General features: G+C 41.2%; 1 protein-coding gene across 2 annotated transcripts in view; it reads right to left on the bottom strand.

Annotated features, from left to right (window-relative positions):
• Positions 1–12,839, bottom strand: part of CPNE8 (copine 8) — a 107,239-nt gene extending 94,400 nt beyond the window's left edge. For both annotated transcript variants that reach the window (XM_065627366.1, XM_065627374.1), the window contains exons 1-2: positions 12,610–12,839; positions 336–376 (exon numbers count right to left, since the gene is read on the bottom strand). In XM_065627366.1, the coding sequence (XP_065483438.1) occupies positions 336–376; positions 12,610–12,749 (181 nt within the window). In that variant the 5' untranslated portion in view covers positions 12,750–12,839. The remainder of the gene's footprint in view (positions 1–335; positions 377–12,609) is intronic.
• Between the last annotated feature and the right edge of the window lie 3,961 nt (positions 12,840–16,800).

Genomic DNA, 16,800 nt, shown 5'->3' with positions numbered 1-16,800 from the left:
AAAGAAAAGAAAAAAATAACAACATTGAAACACACGCACACACACAAAACCCCAAACAAACAACAACAGGAAAAAATTTTCTGCATTTATTTCTTTTGGGAAAATGTAGGTTAACTGCTAAATAAGGGACCATGTAGCTCAGGAAAGCAACACTGAATACAGTTCATATAAGAGAAACTATAAGTAACTTATTTAAGAGTAACTTAGTTTTTTAAAATAATTGTCAAAAAGACAATGTACACCTGACACTGAAGAAAATCACCTATCTAATTTTTAATCCAGTGTTTGCAAATGTTGAATATATGAGAAGAAACAATAAAATGCTATATACTTACTTGGATCTGATTTAGAAAACGTATCTCTGTCCAAAAGATTTCTGTCAAAAAAAGAGAGAGAAATATGATCACGTTTATAAAAAATGGTGAAAGATACAAAGCCGATAGCAATGCATATATGTTTTTAACAACTTTGATCGAGTGCCAGCTTAGTTTTCTGCCCTCTGTATATGTAACATTTACTCAAATTCAGTCAGCACTAACACTTGAGTCATCTTACGTTTCATTTTATTATACATTTTGGATTTCAGCAAACTGTGGCTCATCTCCTTCAACACCATGAAGTAAAATGCAACACGTGACAAGAACATTAAATATATATAATGGATGTTAGGAACAGAAATACCTTTAAATCACAAACTGTCTACCAGAGATTAACTTGCTCATTGAACCCCAAAACTTTAGACTTTACTTAAAAGAACAGCTATGACATCTTAGTGTCACCAGGAAATATCTGTCATGGACAAGTAAGGTAAAGAGAACTAAAGCACACACAGGCCATACACCAAAATGAGAAATTTTCTAAATGTCTACAAAATATCTAGGAATAAGCATGTAAGAACTAATTTATTTGTTAAAGCAGTCCCAATATTGTAGCCACAGTTCAGCCAACTGAGAATCACACATAGGTGAGGAAACTCAAATTAACAATAAGTCTAGAGAATCAGGACTGACCAGAAAACCATTCTCAGAACAGTTACCAATGCTTCATCATTCAAAATTAAAACTTAAAAAAAAAAAAAATACACAAAACCAAAACAAAACCAAAAAAACCACCAAACTTGAAAAACTAGAAAAATGGTCTGAAAACAGGATGCCATTGAACAGGGGCAAGAAAGAGCTATTGAACTTAGGCAGGTAGATTAAGTTAGGTATTAAACTTAATCAACAGCAAAATACAGCACAGCTGCATATAGCTGGATATACAGCAGTTATGTAAAAAATGGTTCTAGACATCATTATAGACCACAAATTGAATGCAAGTCAGGAATCTTGTGCCATTTTAGAGTAATTGTCTGGTCTTCATAATACTGGTAAACACTCAATTCAAGCAATAACCTTTTGGGCACTCCAATTTCTTGCAATTTAAGGCAGACATGGAGCCACCAGAGTCCAGCAGAAGCAGAAATAATCAGAAGTCTATAGAACACATCTATGAGGAAAACACTGCCACAAATTGAAGTTGATCTCCATGTAGACAGATCAAGTAGGAACAGGTTTAACCCCAAGCTTAATCTTCTGCACTGCAGATGCAGAAGTTGAACTTTTTTCCGTTGTTTTACCACCTTTCATTGTAAAAGTTGGCCAGATATGATGTGAAATCTCCACCACTGAAGGTCTTTAAGAATCTGTTAGGTAGCTACAAGTCCTAATAAGCTCTCTGATCCTACCCTGGAGCAAGCAGGAGGATTAAATAAACCATTTACATCCCTTACAGCTTATTATTTTTAATAATTAGTACAGCCTCTTTAAAGGTCACAATTTATTGCTCTCATTCAGATCTAAATTACATTATTTTTATTCTACTCAACAGTGCTGAAAAGCGCATTAATAATGTTCAATACAGGTGTTCTAAGTGGTCCACTCAGACTTCAACGAGGAAAAGTTCACACTTCAGAACAGGCAATATGAACAGAGGATGGTTTTACAAGAACGTTGGGTGCATCTGTTTTATTTCCTTTAGTCAATGTATACACTAGGATTAAAATCAGTATTTGTGAATGAACCTGAAGTCTGCACATGCTGCTTCTTCAAAACTTCACTAATCGATTCAGAAGTGGAATTTACATATATGCATTTAATTATACTGAGGCTGTATTCTATCTTTACCAAAAATGTGCAAATATAAATGGAAATATTAAGAAACCCAAGCAAATCAGCGATTCCAAGTCTGTATTTGACAATGACAACTACAAACGGCTTTAAAAGACAGTACAGTCTACAATCAGAATTGCCAATTCAAAGAGGAAATTGCTTCCTGTGCCTGTTTAATTATACATACCTAGATATGCCATTAATTCATGGCAACTAGAATTGGTTTTATCACCCCAAATGAATTGCTATAAAAACCTAGAATTAGGGTTATATGAAAGAAATAGTATATTAGGTTTCCGGGTAGTCCTCCCATGCTCACCATCAGGATTCCAAGCAATTTTAATTCCTCTGCATAAATACTATACAATGATCTTACAATTGGTATGTTAGTGTTTGTGACTGCAGATTAAGATTACACCATTTTAATGACTCTTTTATTAAGATAAGGTGCTTCAAGTTTTTTGTATATTTCCTACTACTGTTTTGTTCCTTTAAGGTTTTTTCGCTTGTACTTTTCCCAAATACGTAAGAACATAAGGACTGACCTTACCAGCTATTGTAAAGCTCAGACTACCCCAATACTCTTATTCCAGCAGTGGCAAAAAGTAGCTATCATTGGAACAGTTTAAGAACAAGGTAAGAATCTGTAATAATTCCTGAGAATATTCCTGGTCTCCAACTATTGGCTGCTCAGGGACTCCTTGAATTAAGACATTTTTACACAGACAGTATCCCTGAAAGGATTGTAAGGGTTGAGATACCGAAGTTTAACACTGTAATTGAGGCCAGTAAGTGTCATTAAATCACAGTTTTGAACTAAAACAGCTTGTCATATCCTCAGATTGACCCTTCACACATTTTACCATAAATAAATAATATATTCAGCAAAGTTTGCAGACAAGCCTGATCTTCCAAATCATTAATAACCAACCAAAATAGTAACATAAGAACTTAACAAGCTGCTCAAGCGAAACAGCCAGTTTTGGAAGGAACTGAAAGACTAGTTCCAACAGAAGAAGATATTAGAGAAAGAAAAGAAAAAAAAAAAAAAGTCTGATCTGTCCATTAAATCACCTAACAGTTTAAGAGGCTGCTCAATTTCATTTGCGCATTTTCATTTTAGGGGGAAAACAACCAAAATGCTCCTTTAAATATATCAAAACTGTATGGCACATAAGCATAGAGCACAGGACAATCTACGACCAAAAGAAATGCTAACACCAAAAGGAGAAAGACAACTGGATATATTTCTGGAACTTTATGTAGTCTTTATCCACTTAATAGTCAATGGCACTTTCTACACAGGCTGAGCGATGCAGGGTGTACCTATTTCCCTTTTTCCTGAGAAAAGCATTCTCTTCAGTCGTACACAATTCGTCTCACAAAGTCAGAAACCCAAAGTATCTGAAGCTCCTGTTTCTTCCTCCCAATCACAGTATTAAGACAAACAGACTTCTATTTTGACTGAACACAGTAAGTATGATTTTTCTATGCCCAGTAAGTCTTTTCAGATGAAGAATGCAAAAAGAAAAGAGAATTAATTGCTATCAATTACGAGAAAGGAAAAAAAAGAGAAGTGCTTTTGCCTGGAGAAACAGGCACATCAAATACCTGTAGCAAAGAAGTCTAGGAACATCTGTGCAAAAAGCATTATTCTACCATCACAGATCCCGAAGGAATTCCTTCTGCACCTGTCCATTTTGGAGTGGACCTTCCAAAGTGGTTGCAATAGCACAGCTGACTAAGGGGGATAAAGAAAAAGCTAGGAGCCACGGCAATAACGCCCACTTAGTCTAAATTGGAAAGCACAAGACAGATTAGAAATACTTGGATAAAGATTTATTTTTCTGTATAATGAAAGCAATTTCCCCGAGGGGAAAAAAAAAAAAAAAAAGGTGATCAGTAAATAAGTTAAAACATATTTAGTTATGTCTAGCAGAATCACTTAGTTCACACAGCTTCATGAACTTGATAAAGATTTGTCGAAACAACAGTTTCTACCCAGTGCTTTACTTCAAAAATTGTTCTAGAATAGAATGTTTCAGTTGGAAGAACTGACAACAACCATCTAGTCCAACTGCCTGACCAGCTCAGGGCTGACCAAAAGTTAAAGCGTGTTGTTAAGGCCATTGTCCAAATGCCTCTTAAACACAGACAGGCTTGGGGCATCGACCACCTCCCTAGGAAGCCTGTTCCAGGGTTTGACCACCCTCTCAGTACAGAAATGCTTCCTAATGTCTAGTTTTTGTACTATATTTAATGTAAAAACATCTCGTGTGTATAAATCAGATACTTCAAGATTCACAGATCTAGTTAGTGGTAGCTAAACAAGTCATGACAGTCTGTGTTGCTTTGTACAATCTCATGTACTCTATGCATTACATGTACGCTGGCAAAGACAATCCCATGTTAAAAAGTAACATTTACTCACCTTGTTCACATATACTTTGCTTCAAATTTGACTTTATTTTAATGGTCAATATCTGAGCTTCCTATTCTGTAATTTTTTAGTTTTAAATCTAACCCTTTGTTAAGCCGAACTGCTAGGCAGAAGTAAATCCAATTTCACCTTCAGAAATTACAGAATTCTGACACTGGAGAGCAGACCACAGAAACTATAGAACCGAATAGTTTTAAATCAATTTCTCTAGTTAACAAATAAATAAATAAATAAATCCACAAACAAAACAAAATCCAAACACCCAATCGCATTCATATGAGTGGAAAAATATTTATACATTGCTTTCAACAGCTCTGAAATCCTTAATGATAAAAATGTGGTTTACTTCAGATAAATTTGTCAGAATCTCTCCAGGTGATAAGGTTTTAATGTTTCTCTTCATCTTTAGGTTATATTTAAGCACATGCAAAGACTCCTTGGTTGTGAAATAAAGCACTAAGCAGTTTGCACACACAAAACTTACCTGCAAAATCATTTTTGAACTTTTGAAAACATATTTTCAATATACTATATTCTTATATAAGCACAGACTACTTTTCTCACAGTACACCTGTATTACCCCATGGGAAGAGGAATTGTCCCTAGTTCATTAAACAAATGCATTTCTGTTTCCCTCACTCAATGCTGGGCCCATGTGCCTTTTTCAAGGAAGATCCTGAACAAAACAAGCAGCATCTCCTCACTTTTTACTGTGCAGAATAGTACCACTCTACTACTAGTTGTAACACAACTGTATTAAATCCCAGTAGCCACTGTCCCTCAGCCTTAACTGGCATTATTGCACTGCAATGGTCAGTCCCAGGCAAGACGACGTATGATCCAAAGAGCCCACTTGAGTGAAGAGTCCACTTGACTTCTTGCAGAGTAATTTCACAAACAACTTTTCAGCTGCAGTGCTAGCTTAAGCGGTCACCCTTCCCCAGCTATTTACTCTCTCTCCTTCTATATCCTGTCAGAACAAAATAAAAGCAAGCTATTAGCCTCCAGATCTCTAGATTCAAAATGCCATGGACCCAAAAACAGATTAGACAATTTCTCAGAAATTTGTCTTGTCAGAAATAACTGGTTCTCTTAGGAAAGGCTCACAGGTGAGAAAATGGTGGCTCTCCTGACTAAAAGGCAATGAGGATGGACCTTTTCCTTTCTGCTCAGATTGTCTCCACTCTTTGGGGCACTAGAATGATGGGGAAGAAAGCAAACGTATCTCTGATATGCAAGCTTAAGAAAACATCCACAATACCTCTTCATAACCTTTGGAGAAGTAATTGATTCTCCTTGTTCACAAGAAGATGAAGAAATAATTTTCAGCCTCCCAGTAACTTTCATTGCCAATTTAAACATATATTGGTTCAGAAGCGATTCTCTTAAGGGAAAAAGAAAGCAAGAAGCAATAAGAAGACCACAAGTGCTTCCATGTGGTTTATGACAACCCACAGAAAGTCTTCTCTGGCTAGATGTATGCCAAAGTTTTAGGATGAAACCTCTATCAAAACTGCTGACTACTCCTGGAGGTTAAAAAACCCCATAGGAATTGCCAAGTTTATTCACTTAAACACAGCAATAGTTTTGCAGCAGTTCTGTGAAAAGAGACAGATACTCTTGCAGATGAAGCAGACCTGAACACAATCTTGGACCGTTCCAGTTTCAAAAAAAAGTCCATTTAGGAATATCACAAATTGGTTGAACTCTGCTTCAGTACCAACCCAATTATTATTTGAAAGCAACACAATGAGCCGTCTACATTTATGTTTCTAAGGCAGGTAAACAGTTCCTGGCTCTGAGCTACTGGTGACGTATCCTGGGGGATGACACTAAGGATTGCCGGTGGTCAAAAGACCTGTTCGATCTAGTATCAACTCACCAGTTCTTCCCAGCTACCTTCACCCAGCCCATCCAAATCCACGGATATGCGGTCCTATTTTAGATCTGATTTCTTTAGGAATGCATAGTTAATGTTTCATTAATGTGAACAATATATAAAACATACAGATTGGTTTTGCAGTTTTTCTGAAACAATTCTTTAAAAGGTATAAACCAAAGACGCCATTTAGAAAACAAACATACGCCATCGGTCTAATACTCCTCATCCTTCCTCAGACATTGCAGAGGTGTTGGTGGGGAAAGCACTGCTTAGATGGCCAGAGAAAGAAATAAAAGAAAATGAAGAAAATAATACTACTACAGAAAGTGTTCATAATAACACATTTAACATTGTTACAGACTTTCTAGTACGCAGCCCTTTCCCTGCTGGCAGACTTTTCTTTATACCCCGCTTCTGAGGCCTAAGATCATTGGCTCCAGCTGCGGGAGGCAGTCACAGCGAGCCATTGCTAGTGTCCCACGTCCTGCCTGGGGAGAACACGAAATTTACAGTGGTGGCAAAGGTGGAGCAGATGGTCTCAGAAGGAGTACGATGCTGATGGCTTCCTCCTCCCCATTCTGAGGATCCCCACCTGGGCTATTTTTCCAACATGCTCTTACACCTTGCTCTTGCTTCATTGGTTTGCAACTCCATCTCATGTCCAAATTTACGGTATACGGTGTGGTTTACAACTGTTTGAGACTTGCTTTTTCATCTCTTTGTCATTCCAAAACCCAGTTTTGCCCAGTTCCCAGCTAGCGCTTTTTTAGTGATCACTGGTGAGCTCTTTACAGCACTAGGATCTCCAGAGGCACCTCAAACCTTCTCTACTGAGCCCCTGCTCCTTCCCCCTGCGTCCCCACTTGTAGGTCTCTGCTGTAACACCACAGCGATGCCTCTCTGTGCTGCCCTGTTCCGTGAAGGTGACGAATTGGTTGTTTCACACAGAATAACTACTTGCTACTAATATCTGTAGAAAGAAAGATGGTTCCACACAATTACATCAAGACAAGCCAGAGTGAAACTAACTACACAGTAGCTACCTGCTCACTAGAGAAAATTTGGGGTTTGCAGCTAAGCAAACCCAAACAAAGCTCTATGCAGCCTAAGACAAGTTTAGACAAAACCTGACAAGTCCCAAGACTTGCACTGTTAGTGTGAAACCTGGGACCTGTTCCTTGCAATCACAAGGCCAAATTTACAGGCCTGCAGATCTGCCTTAAATTCCAGAAGTCACATGTCTGCATGCTTAAAGTTCAAACAATATAGACACATAGCTGAAAACCAAACCATGCAGGCTATCAGGAACGCATCTCCATGACTATTTTAATGGACATTGTCACCCATTTATTTTTTTTCTCCTGATACACTAGTTTTCCCCCAGCTGAAGCCAACTAGTTGTCTAGGCACCTTCTCTGCAAAGAAAAAAACATTTAAGATAAACCTTCTGTTGTCGGTCATGTATAACCACTCTACAGACTTTTGATCTAGCCCAGACACACACATACAAAGAAAGCAGGAAAATGAAAAACAGACTTACAATCAGGATGAATTTTATATTCTGTATTTTGTCCTATACAGAGTTGCAAGCTCAAATAATTTGTTATGGATATCTCATTTATCATGGGATCTTTCTGTGATTGATAGGGATTTGTAACAAATGATTAATATTTCCAAAAAAACCACCGAGAGGTGAGTACACTGTCTGGAGAGAAGTGATCTTTCCAGAAATCAATGCTTAGGCCAATAAAGGTATCATTAAACATACTGTTGGGTACCACAGCCACTAGAAGGTGTCTGGCTAAAACCTTCAGACTGCCAAACAAAAGGAAAGGCAAAAATTCTGAAGTAGGACTTTTTGTCCCTCTCTCTGAGAAACTTGAAATTAAATTGCCTTTATTACTGAGAATAGGAGTTGCTTAATTCCATTCAGCCCATTCATTAATATTAGATTACTGTACAAACTGTGAGGCGGCATAGAACTGACCCAAACCAGACAAGGACAACCAATTGTATTTCTGTTGAATTAACCATGATAAGGAGTTTATGCTGCCTTCACGCACATTATGCCTGGTGTGGGAATACAGCTAGTGTAGGGCCTTTCCAGCATAAACCCTGAATGATGAGGACAGACAGACTGATCCAGCATAAAGCCTAGCAGAGCAATACTATTATAACAAACCTCTGAATTAGCAAAGTGACCCTGTACTGTGTCAATGTTCTACAACAGTTTCACCATCTTTCAGATAACCATGGCATCTCTGATACACTACCAGAAGTCATAAAGTGATAAAACTACAGCTTCGCTTTCCTATAGGTATTAATAATTACTCTCAAGAAGATAATTCTGATTGATAACTACTCATTCAGTAAGTAACTAAGCATTAACATGAGGCTTAAGGAAACTTGTGGCTTTTCTTGTAAGATAAGGTTTCATAAAGGCTGTGGCTCAATCGGGAGATTACAGAAAAAAAAAACAGGTGGGTCCACATACTAACCATGAGGAACAGAAATCACCATTGTACAGGTCACAAGAAGAAGTGAAAAATTTGAGGGCTCGCTGAACTGCGTTGGTCACAACAAGAAGTGAAAAAATTTAAGAGCCCACTGATACATGTTAACCACCCTCTACTTGTGTTCTCAGCATTACATACACTAGTTCAGTCAACAACACCATAACTGCACTGATAGTAAGGAAGATGGGAAGAGAATACGAAGCTTTTCCAAGATTTAAGCAGATTGGAATCAGGGAAGAACATCACCAGAGAGGGAGATACATGATGACAGACACATGTCCTGAAGCTTACGTCAAGCTCACATGGGAGGAGTTTCCACACACAGCTGGGAAGTGAAGATGCAAGTCTAGGCACAGGCCTATAATAAGTACGTAGAGCAAATACCCTGTAGAGAAAGAGGAATCTCTGGGCTGGAAACCAGTAGTGGACTGAAATATAGAGAACAGCCTATACTCTCTCTTCCACGCCAGTTGGAGAGCCAAGGTCCTGATCCTTCACCGCAAAAGTATGCTAGGCTGCAACAAATAAAGATCACATAGCAGATGACAGTGAAATCTTCATCAGGCCATGGATGCCCTTCAGGGCGTGTGATGAAGGCAGCTACAGGGTGCAGAGACGGCTGCTAGAACAACTCATCCAGACAATAGTGGGCTATTACCAACACTAAAAGATCCTCTGCCACATTAGATCTGGCTCTTGAGCCAAAGAATACAGATTCCTGGAGAAAAAAAACAAACAAACAACAAAAACACCAACACACACACACAACAAACCACAACTCAGAGGTTTGGAGATCTACATCTCACAAGAGTCAGAAAAGAATGCTGAACTTTTTCTTTGATAGGTACTGAGTAGTGATAACTAGACAGAATTAAACTCGTTTATTATCTTTCTAGCATTTGGAAAACTACAGTCAATGCTGGCATTCAATAAGCCATGGGAATACTAAGAAATGGTTTTAGACATAAAGAAACACCAGAAAGAGTATTATCTGATATCCACAACATTTCTGGATTTTTTAAATTTTCAGAGAAAATTTCTCATCTTATGAGATGCACTTCTCCTAAAGGTTACCTGACATGCCCCTGAAGCTAAAACAGGCTGGCTTGCAGAATAAGTAGTAGCACAATGCCATCTGCATAGTACTGGAACCTGGCTCATCTGGTAACATTGACAGTACGGGCATGCAGGGCAAATTAACTTGGGAAGTGCTGACAGATAAACCATACAGAATTAAAAGCTAAGTGAATAGAAGATGTATCCTTACTGAATAAGAGAAAAGAGAAGAAAAAAAAATATGACAGGCTATCATCTAGAGTCACAAATTTACTTTGTGGTACAAACGGCTTGCACTGCTTCACTGACCACCAAGTTACACCACCTGTACAAACTGGAAGAAGCTCCCATATTGCCTATAATGAAAATAGCAAAAGAAAAAAAAAAACAAATAAAACAAACACAAAAAACCAAACCACAACAACAACAGTAACAAAAAACTAGGAAGAAAGAATAGTTATCAGCTGATAATTGTTGATGTAGACTACTGACCAAATTAGTTTTACAACTCTTACAGGTATCAAGGAAAAAACTAATGTCATGACCCAAATTATTTTAAAAGCATTTCTCTCCAGGTGTGAAGGAATACACAACTGCTAAGTATTAAAGAATTTTCAGCATTCTCTGAACTTTGCAGTTTGCTTTTGCTGTATTTCACAATGTCATTTAACACTACTTTTTGAAAGCTTTAGCCAATGAAGATGTTTACAGATGAATCACAATCGTGTTAATCATTAATCTCTGCACCAATGTCATTCATTTTACACTCAATTTTGAAGCATGATTATGTGATTAAAAGCTGTCATTCCAGCACATGAAGAAAGGAATTACCATGGAAATTCCCATCCTTCTGCACTTGATATTGAGACATATCAGGATGAGAGACCATTTTTTTAACAAGAAAAAAAAAAAGGTTTAACAAAACAGTCGTGACTTTTGAAAATACCTACAGCAAAATTAACATTGTAAATCATATACTAAAGTTTGTTACACGTAAAGTAACTAAGGTCAGAAATGATGGACTATATCATAAGCCCACATTTCTTCATAACTATCTGATGGATTCTCAAATCATTATAAAACTAAGGTTTGAATTAAACATTGTAGATATATGCAAACAATATCTGGAACAAAAGAACCTCCCATTATAAGTGCACTGGGTCAAATTCAGCATAAATGTTCTGACCGGTATAATTGTGACAGGTCATTTGAAGAAGCTAAAAGTAATACTAAAGGTCTCGGATTGCTTGTACACACAGCAGCATGCCCTCCGTGGGACCAGGGTTTGTTTTGGTTGTTGCCAGTGAACTTTGCAGAGAGAGGCAGTTGTGTGTGTTCAGATGTCAGCCCGGTGATTTTCAGTATTCCAAATTCAATTTTACTATACTTCTCATGGTCTCTGCCTTCTTTTGAAAGGCAACCTTGATAAAACATCAAATCATACTCTATTTACTAAGAGAACAGAGGGAGTGGTCTGACAATTTAAGTTTAGAGCGCTGTCGTGCTGTCCTTGGAGAAGCAGAGTTAATAGCAGCAACACCCAGGCAGCTACTCAGAAAATGGAGCAACGGACTGTAGCACAAACTTTGTCTCATTTCCCATCAGGAAACAACACTAACAGTTCAGATTATCCGCTAGAAGCTGCCAACTCTGCTGGTAAAAGGAGCTACTACTCTGCAACTACAAGGGAATACTTAAGGAAGCTGTGAAATGTGAGTGAAAATAGGAATATACAAGCCCACAAAAAAAAAAAAGTCCTCTAATAGGAAATTGTCTATGGTTCAAGAAAGAAGGCAGTATTTTTGAAATACCAATAAACAAATAACGGGAAAAAAATGACGCTGAGCAAAACTGCATACACTAGGTTTTGTGTTATGGGTTGGCATTTTTTTAATTTATCGGCAACAGCATTAGGATAAAACGTGATGAGGTAACACGCCCGGTTTCGTAACAATTTTGCAAGAAAGCCTTAAAAAAACCCCAAACACACAACAACAAAAAAATCCACCAAACCATGAAATGAATCTTCCGGATGGGAGTTTCCTCCGTCTCAAGCCGCGGCACTTGGGACAGCTCCAGAAGTTAAGCACCTGCAGGAGGAATCGCTCTGGTCGCCCAGGGACGCGTCCCCCGTGCCGGGAGAAGCAGGGGAAGGATGCGGAACAGCAGCAGCAGCTGCCCGTGTCTCCAGCTGCCCGCAGCCCCTGCCAGAGCCGCCGCTCCTCCCGCCGGCAGCACCCCCGCGGCGGGCACGCCCGGTGCGCGGCCAGCGGGCTGCAGCGGGCCGGCCGCCGAGCGCAGGCTGCTCCCCGGCTCTGCCCGCGGCTGGGGATCCACAACTTCCCCGCGCACGGGGCGCTCTGCGGGGCAGGAGGGAAAGCGCCTCGCACCGCGCCGGGCATGTGGAGGGCGGCCCCGCGCCCGGCGCTGCCCGCGCCCCGCTGACAAGCCCGGGGCCAGGGGCTCCCTGCCCCGGCACACCGCGGGGAACAGCCCGCTCGGCCGTCCGCACCCTCGGACAACGCCGGGGCGAGCTGGCAGGACAGCCCCGAGCCGCCGTCGTACCTGCAGGACACGGAGAGCTCCACCTTGGTGGCCGGGATGCTGGAGCTGAGCACGTTAAAATCCCCCACGGACGCCATGTTCGGAAACCCACCACTCCTGCCCGGCTCCTGCTGCCCCGCCGGCTTCTCCAGCCCGAACATGGGGCAGCGCACGGAGGGACGGACGGAGAGCGAGAGGCCGGCGGGGAGGGAGGGGAAGAGGCGGCGCCAAGCGGCCACTCCACGGCGCGCCGCCGCCGCCCGTGGCGCGGAGCCCCGGCCCGACACCGCCGCCCGGGGCGGGAGCGGGGCCGTGACGTCACCGCGAGCGGGAGCCGCGCGGGGCGCCCGGCGGCCGGTGCGCGGGGCGGCCGCCCCACGGCGGGGCGGCGGCGGCCGATCGCGGCTCGGCAGGGCGCAGCCGCCGCCGACCTGTCCCGCTCGAGTACCGGAGCCTTCAGCGGGGAAAACGGCACCGGGGCGGCGCGACCCCAAAGGGTGCGGTGCGGGGAAGGGCCCCGGTGGAAACCGGCGCGGGGGGCGGGCCCGGGTGTTTCAGCTCTCGCACCTCCCGTCTCTTCCCGCTCGGCCCCTGCACGGAAACTCCCGTCCCATCCCGCGGGCTGTCCGAGGCAACCCCTCCTTCCCCCTGATGAGTAAGCGCGCCCCGAGCAACCGAGGGACTCCCGACGTCGGCGGCAGCCAGCCGCTGGGAAGGGCGGGGGCGGGCTGCGCCCTGGCGAGTCACGTCCCAAATTCGACGCCCTGCGCGCAGGCCCGCGGTGAGGCAGACTTGTTTGCCCGGGACACCAAGGCAAACGCAGCCCGGCAGCGAACGCTGGGGGTGCTCCGGGGGGCGGCGGGGCAGGAACGGGGCGCGGCGGCTCCGCTGCCGGGCGGGCGGGCTCCGCGCCGCCAGGGGGCGCGGCAGAGGGGCCGCTCCGCGGGGCTGCGCTTCTGCAGAGCGAAAACGGCAAAGCGGAAAAACCTGGGAAATTAGACAGCGGTGATAATTGCACCTGTAAGGAGAACAGCAGTTGCTGTTACAGGAGACTTGACCGAAAAGATGTGGTTTTGCCTTGGCTATTATATGTATTAAGTGGCACGTAAAAAAAATGGGAATTTCACCCTCCCATGTACTTGCACAGGCCTGTATCTTTTTTTTTAAAGACCGCTAATTCAGTCACTGAATCTGTTCGTAATAATTCACAATAATCTTAACAGTTCCATCATCTATTTCGCATGTATTTAATTTGTATCCAACACCATGGCATATAAGGAGCCCCCAATATTCATCTCACATCATAGCAGTTTGATGAGATATGGAAGTTCCACCATCTCTATGTCACATGTGGGAAGATAAGCCACAGACAAATTAAACGCCATGTCTTTTGTTGCACAACATGTAGGACAGGCCAAAGATCACAGGTTATCACCCCAAATCCTGTTCAGAAGTCCTCTTCTCCTCTGGTTCTGCACATAGAAACTAAGGAGTTTAATGTGGTTTCTTATACAAGACAAATGTAACTCTAAAGCCACAAACCTTGTCAGAATACAGTCATTTTAAAATTTAATGTCTAAATTCTTGTTGCTGTAATTCAAGTTCCATGCATGATCTCAGGTAATACATCAAAATAATGATGGACAGAGAACTTGAATGTGGACACCTCGTTAGCTCCTGGTTAGCCAACAGATTAAGCAGTAGGAATACAGAAGACAGTAATATGGTCTTCTTTAGGGGACATATACTGCCTGTGCACAGCACACGTCTGAAACATAACTTCAGTGGGAGAAACTCGAAGATATCACAGCTATTTTTATTCATAAACTTCTAAATTCACACCCTGCTTCTAATCTTCTGCCCCTGTTTTCAGGAATGTATCACCTGAAGTCTCTTTTCTTTTCCTTCTCTTGTCCTGTTGTTGAACACAACGCAGTTTCTCATCAGGTATCACCAAAGTATTTCCTCTTAAACCAGCCTGTCTGAAGTTTTCGGTACAGCCAAGAAACCACGTATCGTCACAAGTATTCTAGGTGTGCCTGCAGCCAGCCAAACCAGTAAGCCTATAGCTGAAATTGCTAAAAAAACCCCACAGGTAAATTTAGTTCACTATTATTTTTTCTGTGCAGCAGCGTGAAGGGATGGGTGAAGGACCACTGGCGTCTTGAGATGCTAATGCCGAGTACAAATAGGGTACTAGATGACTAAAAATGAAAGAACAGATTTTAAGAAAAAATTAAAACTCTTTCTCAGCATTATGATACTGTTCCTCCCTCTTTTATAATCTGTAAAAATCTAAGCATAATCAGTGGATCCCACAGGGCATGGCATGAATAACTTAAAAGGCATTAATAGTTGTTGTAATGACTATAATATTACTATATATTATAAAACTATTTTAATAGCTATAGGCATGGGTAACTTAAAAGTATATCACGTAAGTGTGATATGATCTTATATTCTTCCCTACTGATCCACTTTAGATCACTGCTTTGGTTTGGGTGGGGGTTTGGCTTGATCATTTTTATATTATTTGATCTTAATGTTTTATTCTGCTTAGAAAAGTGGAAATAGTTGGTTATTGGTGATTCCATAAGTAGAGCATCCTATGAAAGTAATGAAGGCATTAAGGAAATTCAAGTCTTCAGTGTTGCTGGGGAGATATCCATCTTCTCTCATGATGTTTACAAAGGCACAGCTATTTTGTCTTCTAATGTTTTGTCTTAGAGTAAGTATGTAATTCTCAAGTACTGAGAGTGATTTATATGGGAAAGAGAGAAACTAAAATCTAAAATGAGGAATAGTTGAAAGATATGCATCAACGGGGCTAATATACATTACTGTAATTCCAGAGAGGCACCTTGTATTTCCTTGTTCTTAAATGGCACTGTGGTGTAGGGACTGCAACAATGCCCAAGTATTAGGAAAATATCTGGAATTTACATACAGAATACCTACCAGATTAAAGTGTGAAAGAAACACTAGGGCTGTGTGTTGTATATGCTATGCTGACATTTGAATGAGATCATTGGTGCTGTGAAAATTTTGCAATGGAAAGCAAGACGTATTTTCCTCACTTTCTTTTGTGATTGCTACTTTATTGTTGTCAGCTGATGCTAATTATCAGATATCTACACAACTTGTTTCAGTATCTGCAACCTAATTTAAGGAATGAGGGATATACTTGCAGTAATTACTGCACTAACTATGAACAAACTGCAGATTCCAGAATAGCTGTAATGTGTAGCACTGAATGATTGCTTTAAAGCATCACTGCTTCCAGGTTTCAGCAGTATAATTGAACCCGAATGCCACAGGATGCAAACATTAATTACTGCCCTCCACCCCCTCAGCTTTCTGCATTGTAGATCATTAATTAGACATCTCAAGAAAAGAAGTTTTATGATTCAGTCTTTGCACTTCTAAAAACCCACACACAAACCCAACACAAACTATTCTGTAGAAAGTTAAGGAACTGGAAATGGTATCTATACTTCTGTAGATGTGAAACAATGTGTGGATGAGTATGAGAGTGAGTTTAGAAGTGAGCTTCAGCATTATTGGAACAAAACAGCTGCAACTATAACACAATACCATTTTCATGGCAAAATACTGCTTACTAAGTCTGAATTTGTGATGAACATACCATATTCCCTGGTTCTTCCTCAAGTATTTGTTCAGTAATTATCTTAATTAATGTCTGACATACACCATCATTTTAGCCTGACTGCTGTCATACTGTTTCTTCCAAGAGCCTGAAGAATGGGGTGAACTGAGCCGTAACTTGGTCCTTTCTGACAGGTAAACATAGCACCGAAACACTGCCGATCCTAAAACACATGGCAGTTTGAGAATTGTTATATCTTTATTTCCTGCCTTTGATCACTACACTTAGCTTCCTCTTGCTTTGCTGCTGCTGATTGGTTTAATCCATTGACCAAAGACAAGGCATTTAGCATTTACTGGACCATGTGGAACCATCAGCACCACCATTATTACTGAAACCATCAGCAAGCACCGTGGCTACATCCAGACCGCAGGCTTTAAAAACCACCCGCGATACAACATGCCGATGGGTATGTTTAGTCCCTTTATTCTTCTAGTATGAATTATCTCCTAGAACTCCATGATTTTGTAATCCACTTTCAAAACGCACAAATACTGATGAAGCTCTGTTTTAGTGATAGTGAAGTCTAAAGGAGGTGTCTGACT

This window comes from Caloenas nicobarica, chromosome 1 (genome assembly GCF_036013445.1).
Source record: "Caloenas nicobarica isolate bCalNic1 chromosome 1, bCalNic1.hap1, whole genome shotgun sequence".
NCBI lineage: Eukaryota > Metazoa > Chordata > Aves > Columbiformes > Columbidae > Caloenas > Caloenas nicobarica.
Note: the sequence above shows the minus strand (reverse complement) of the source record. Positions and strands in the feature narration are given on the sequence as shown.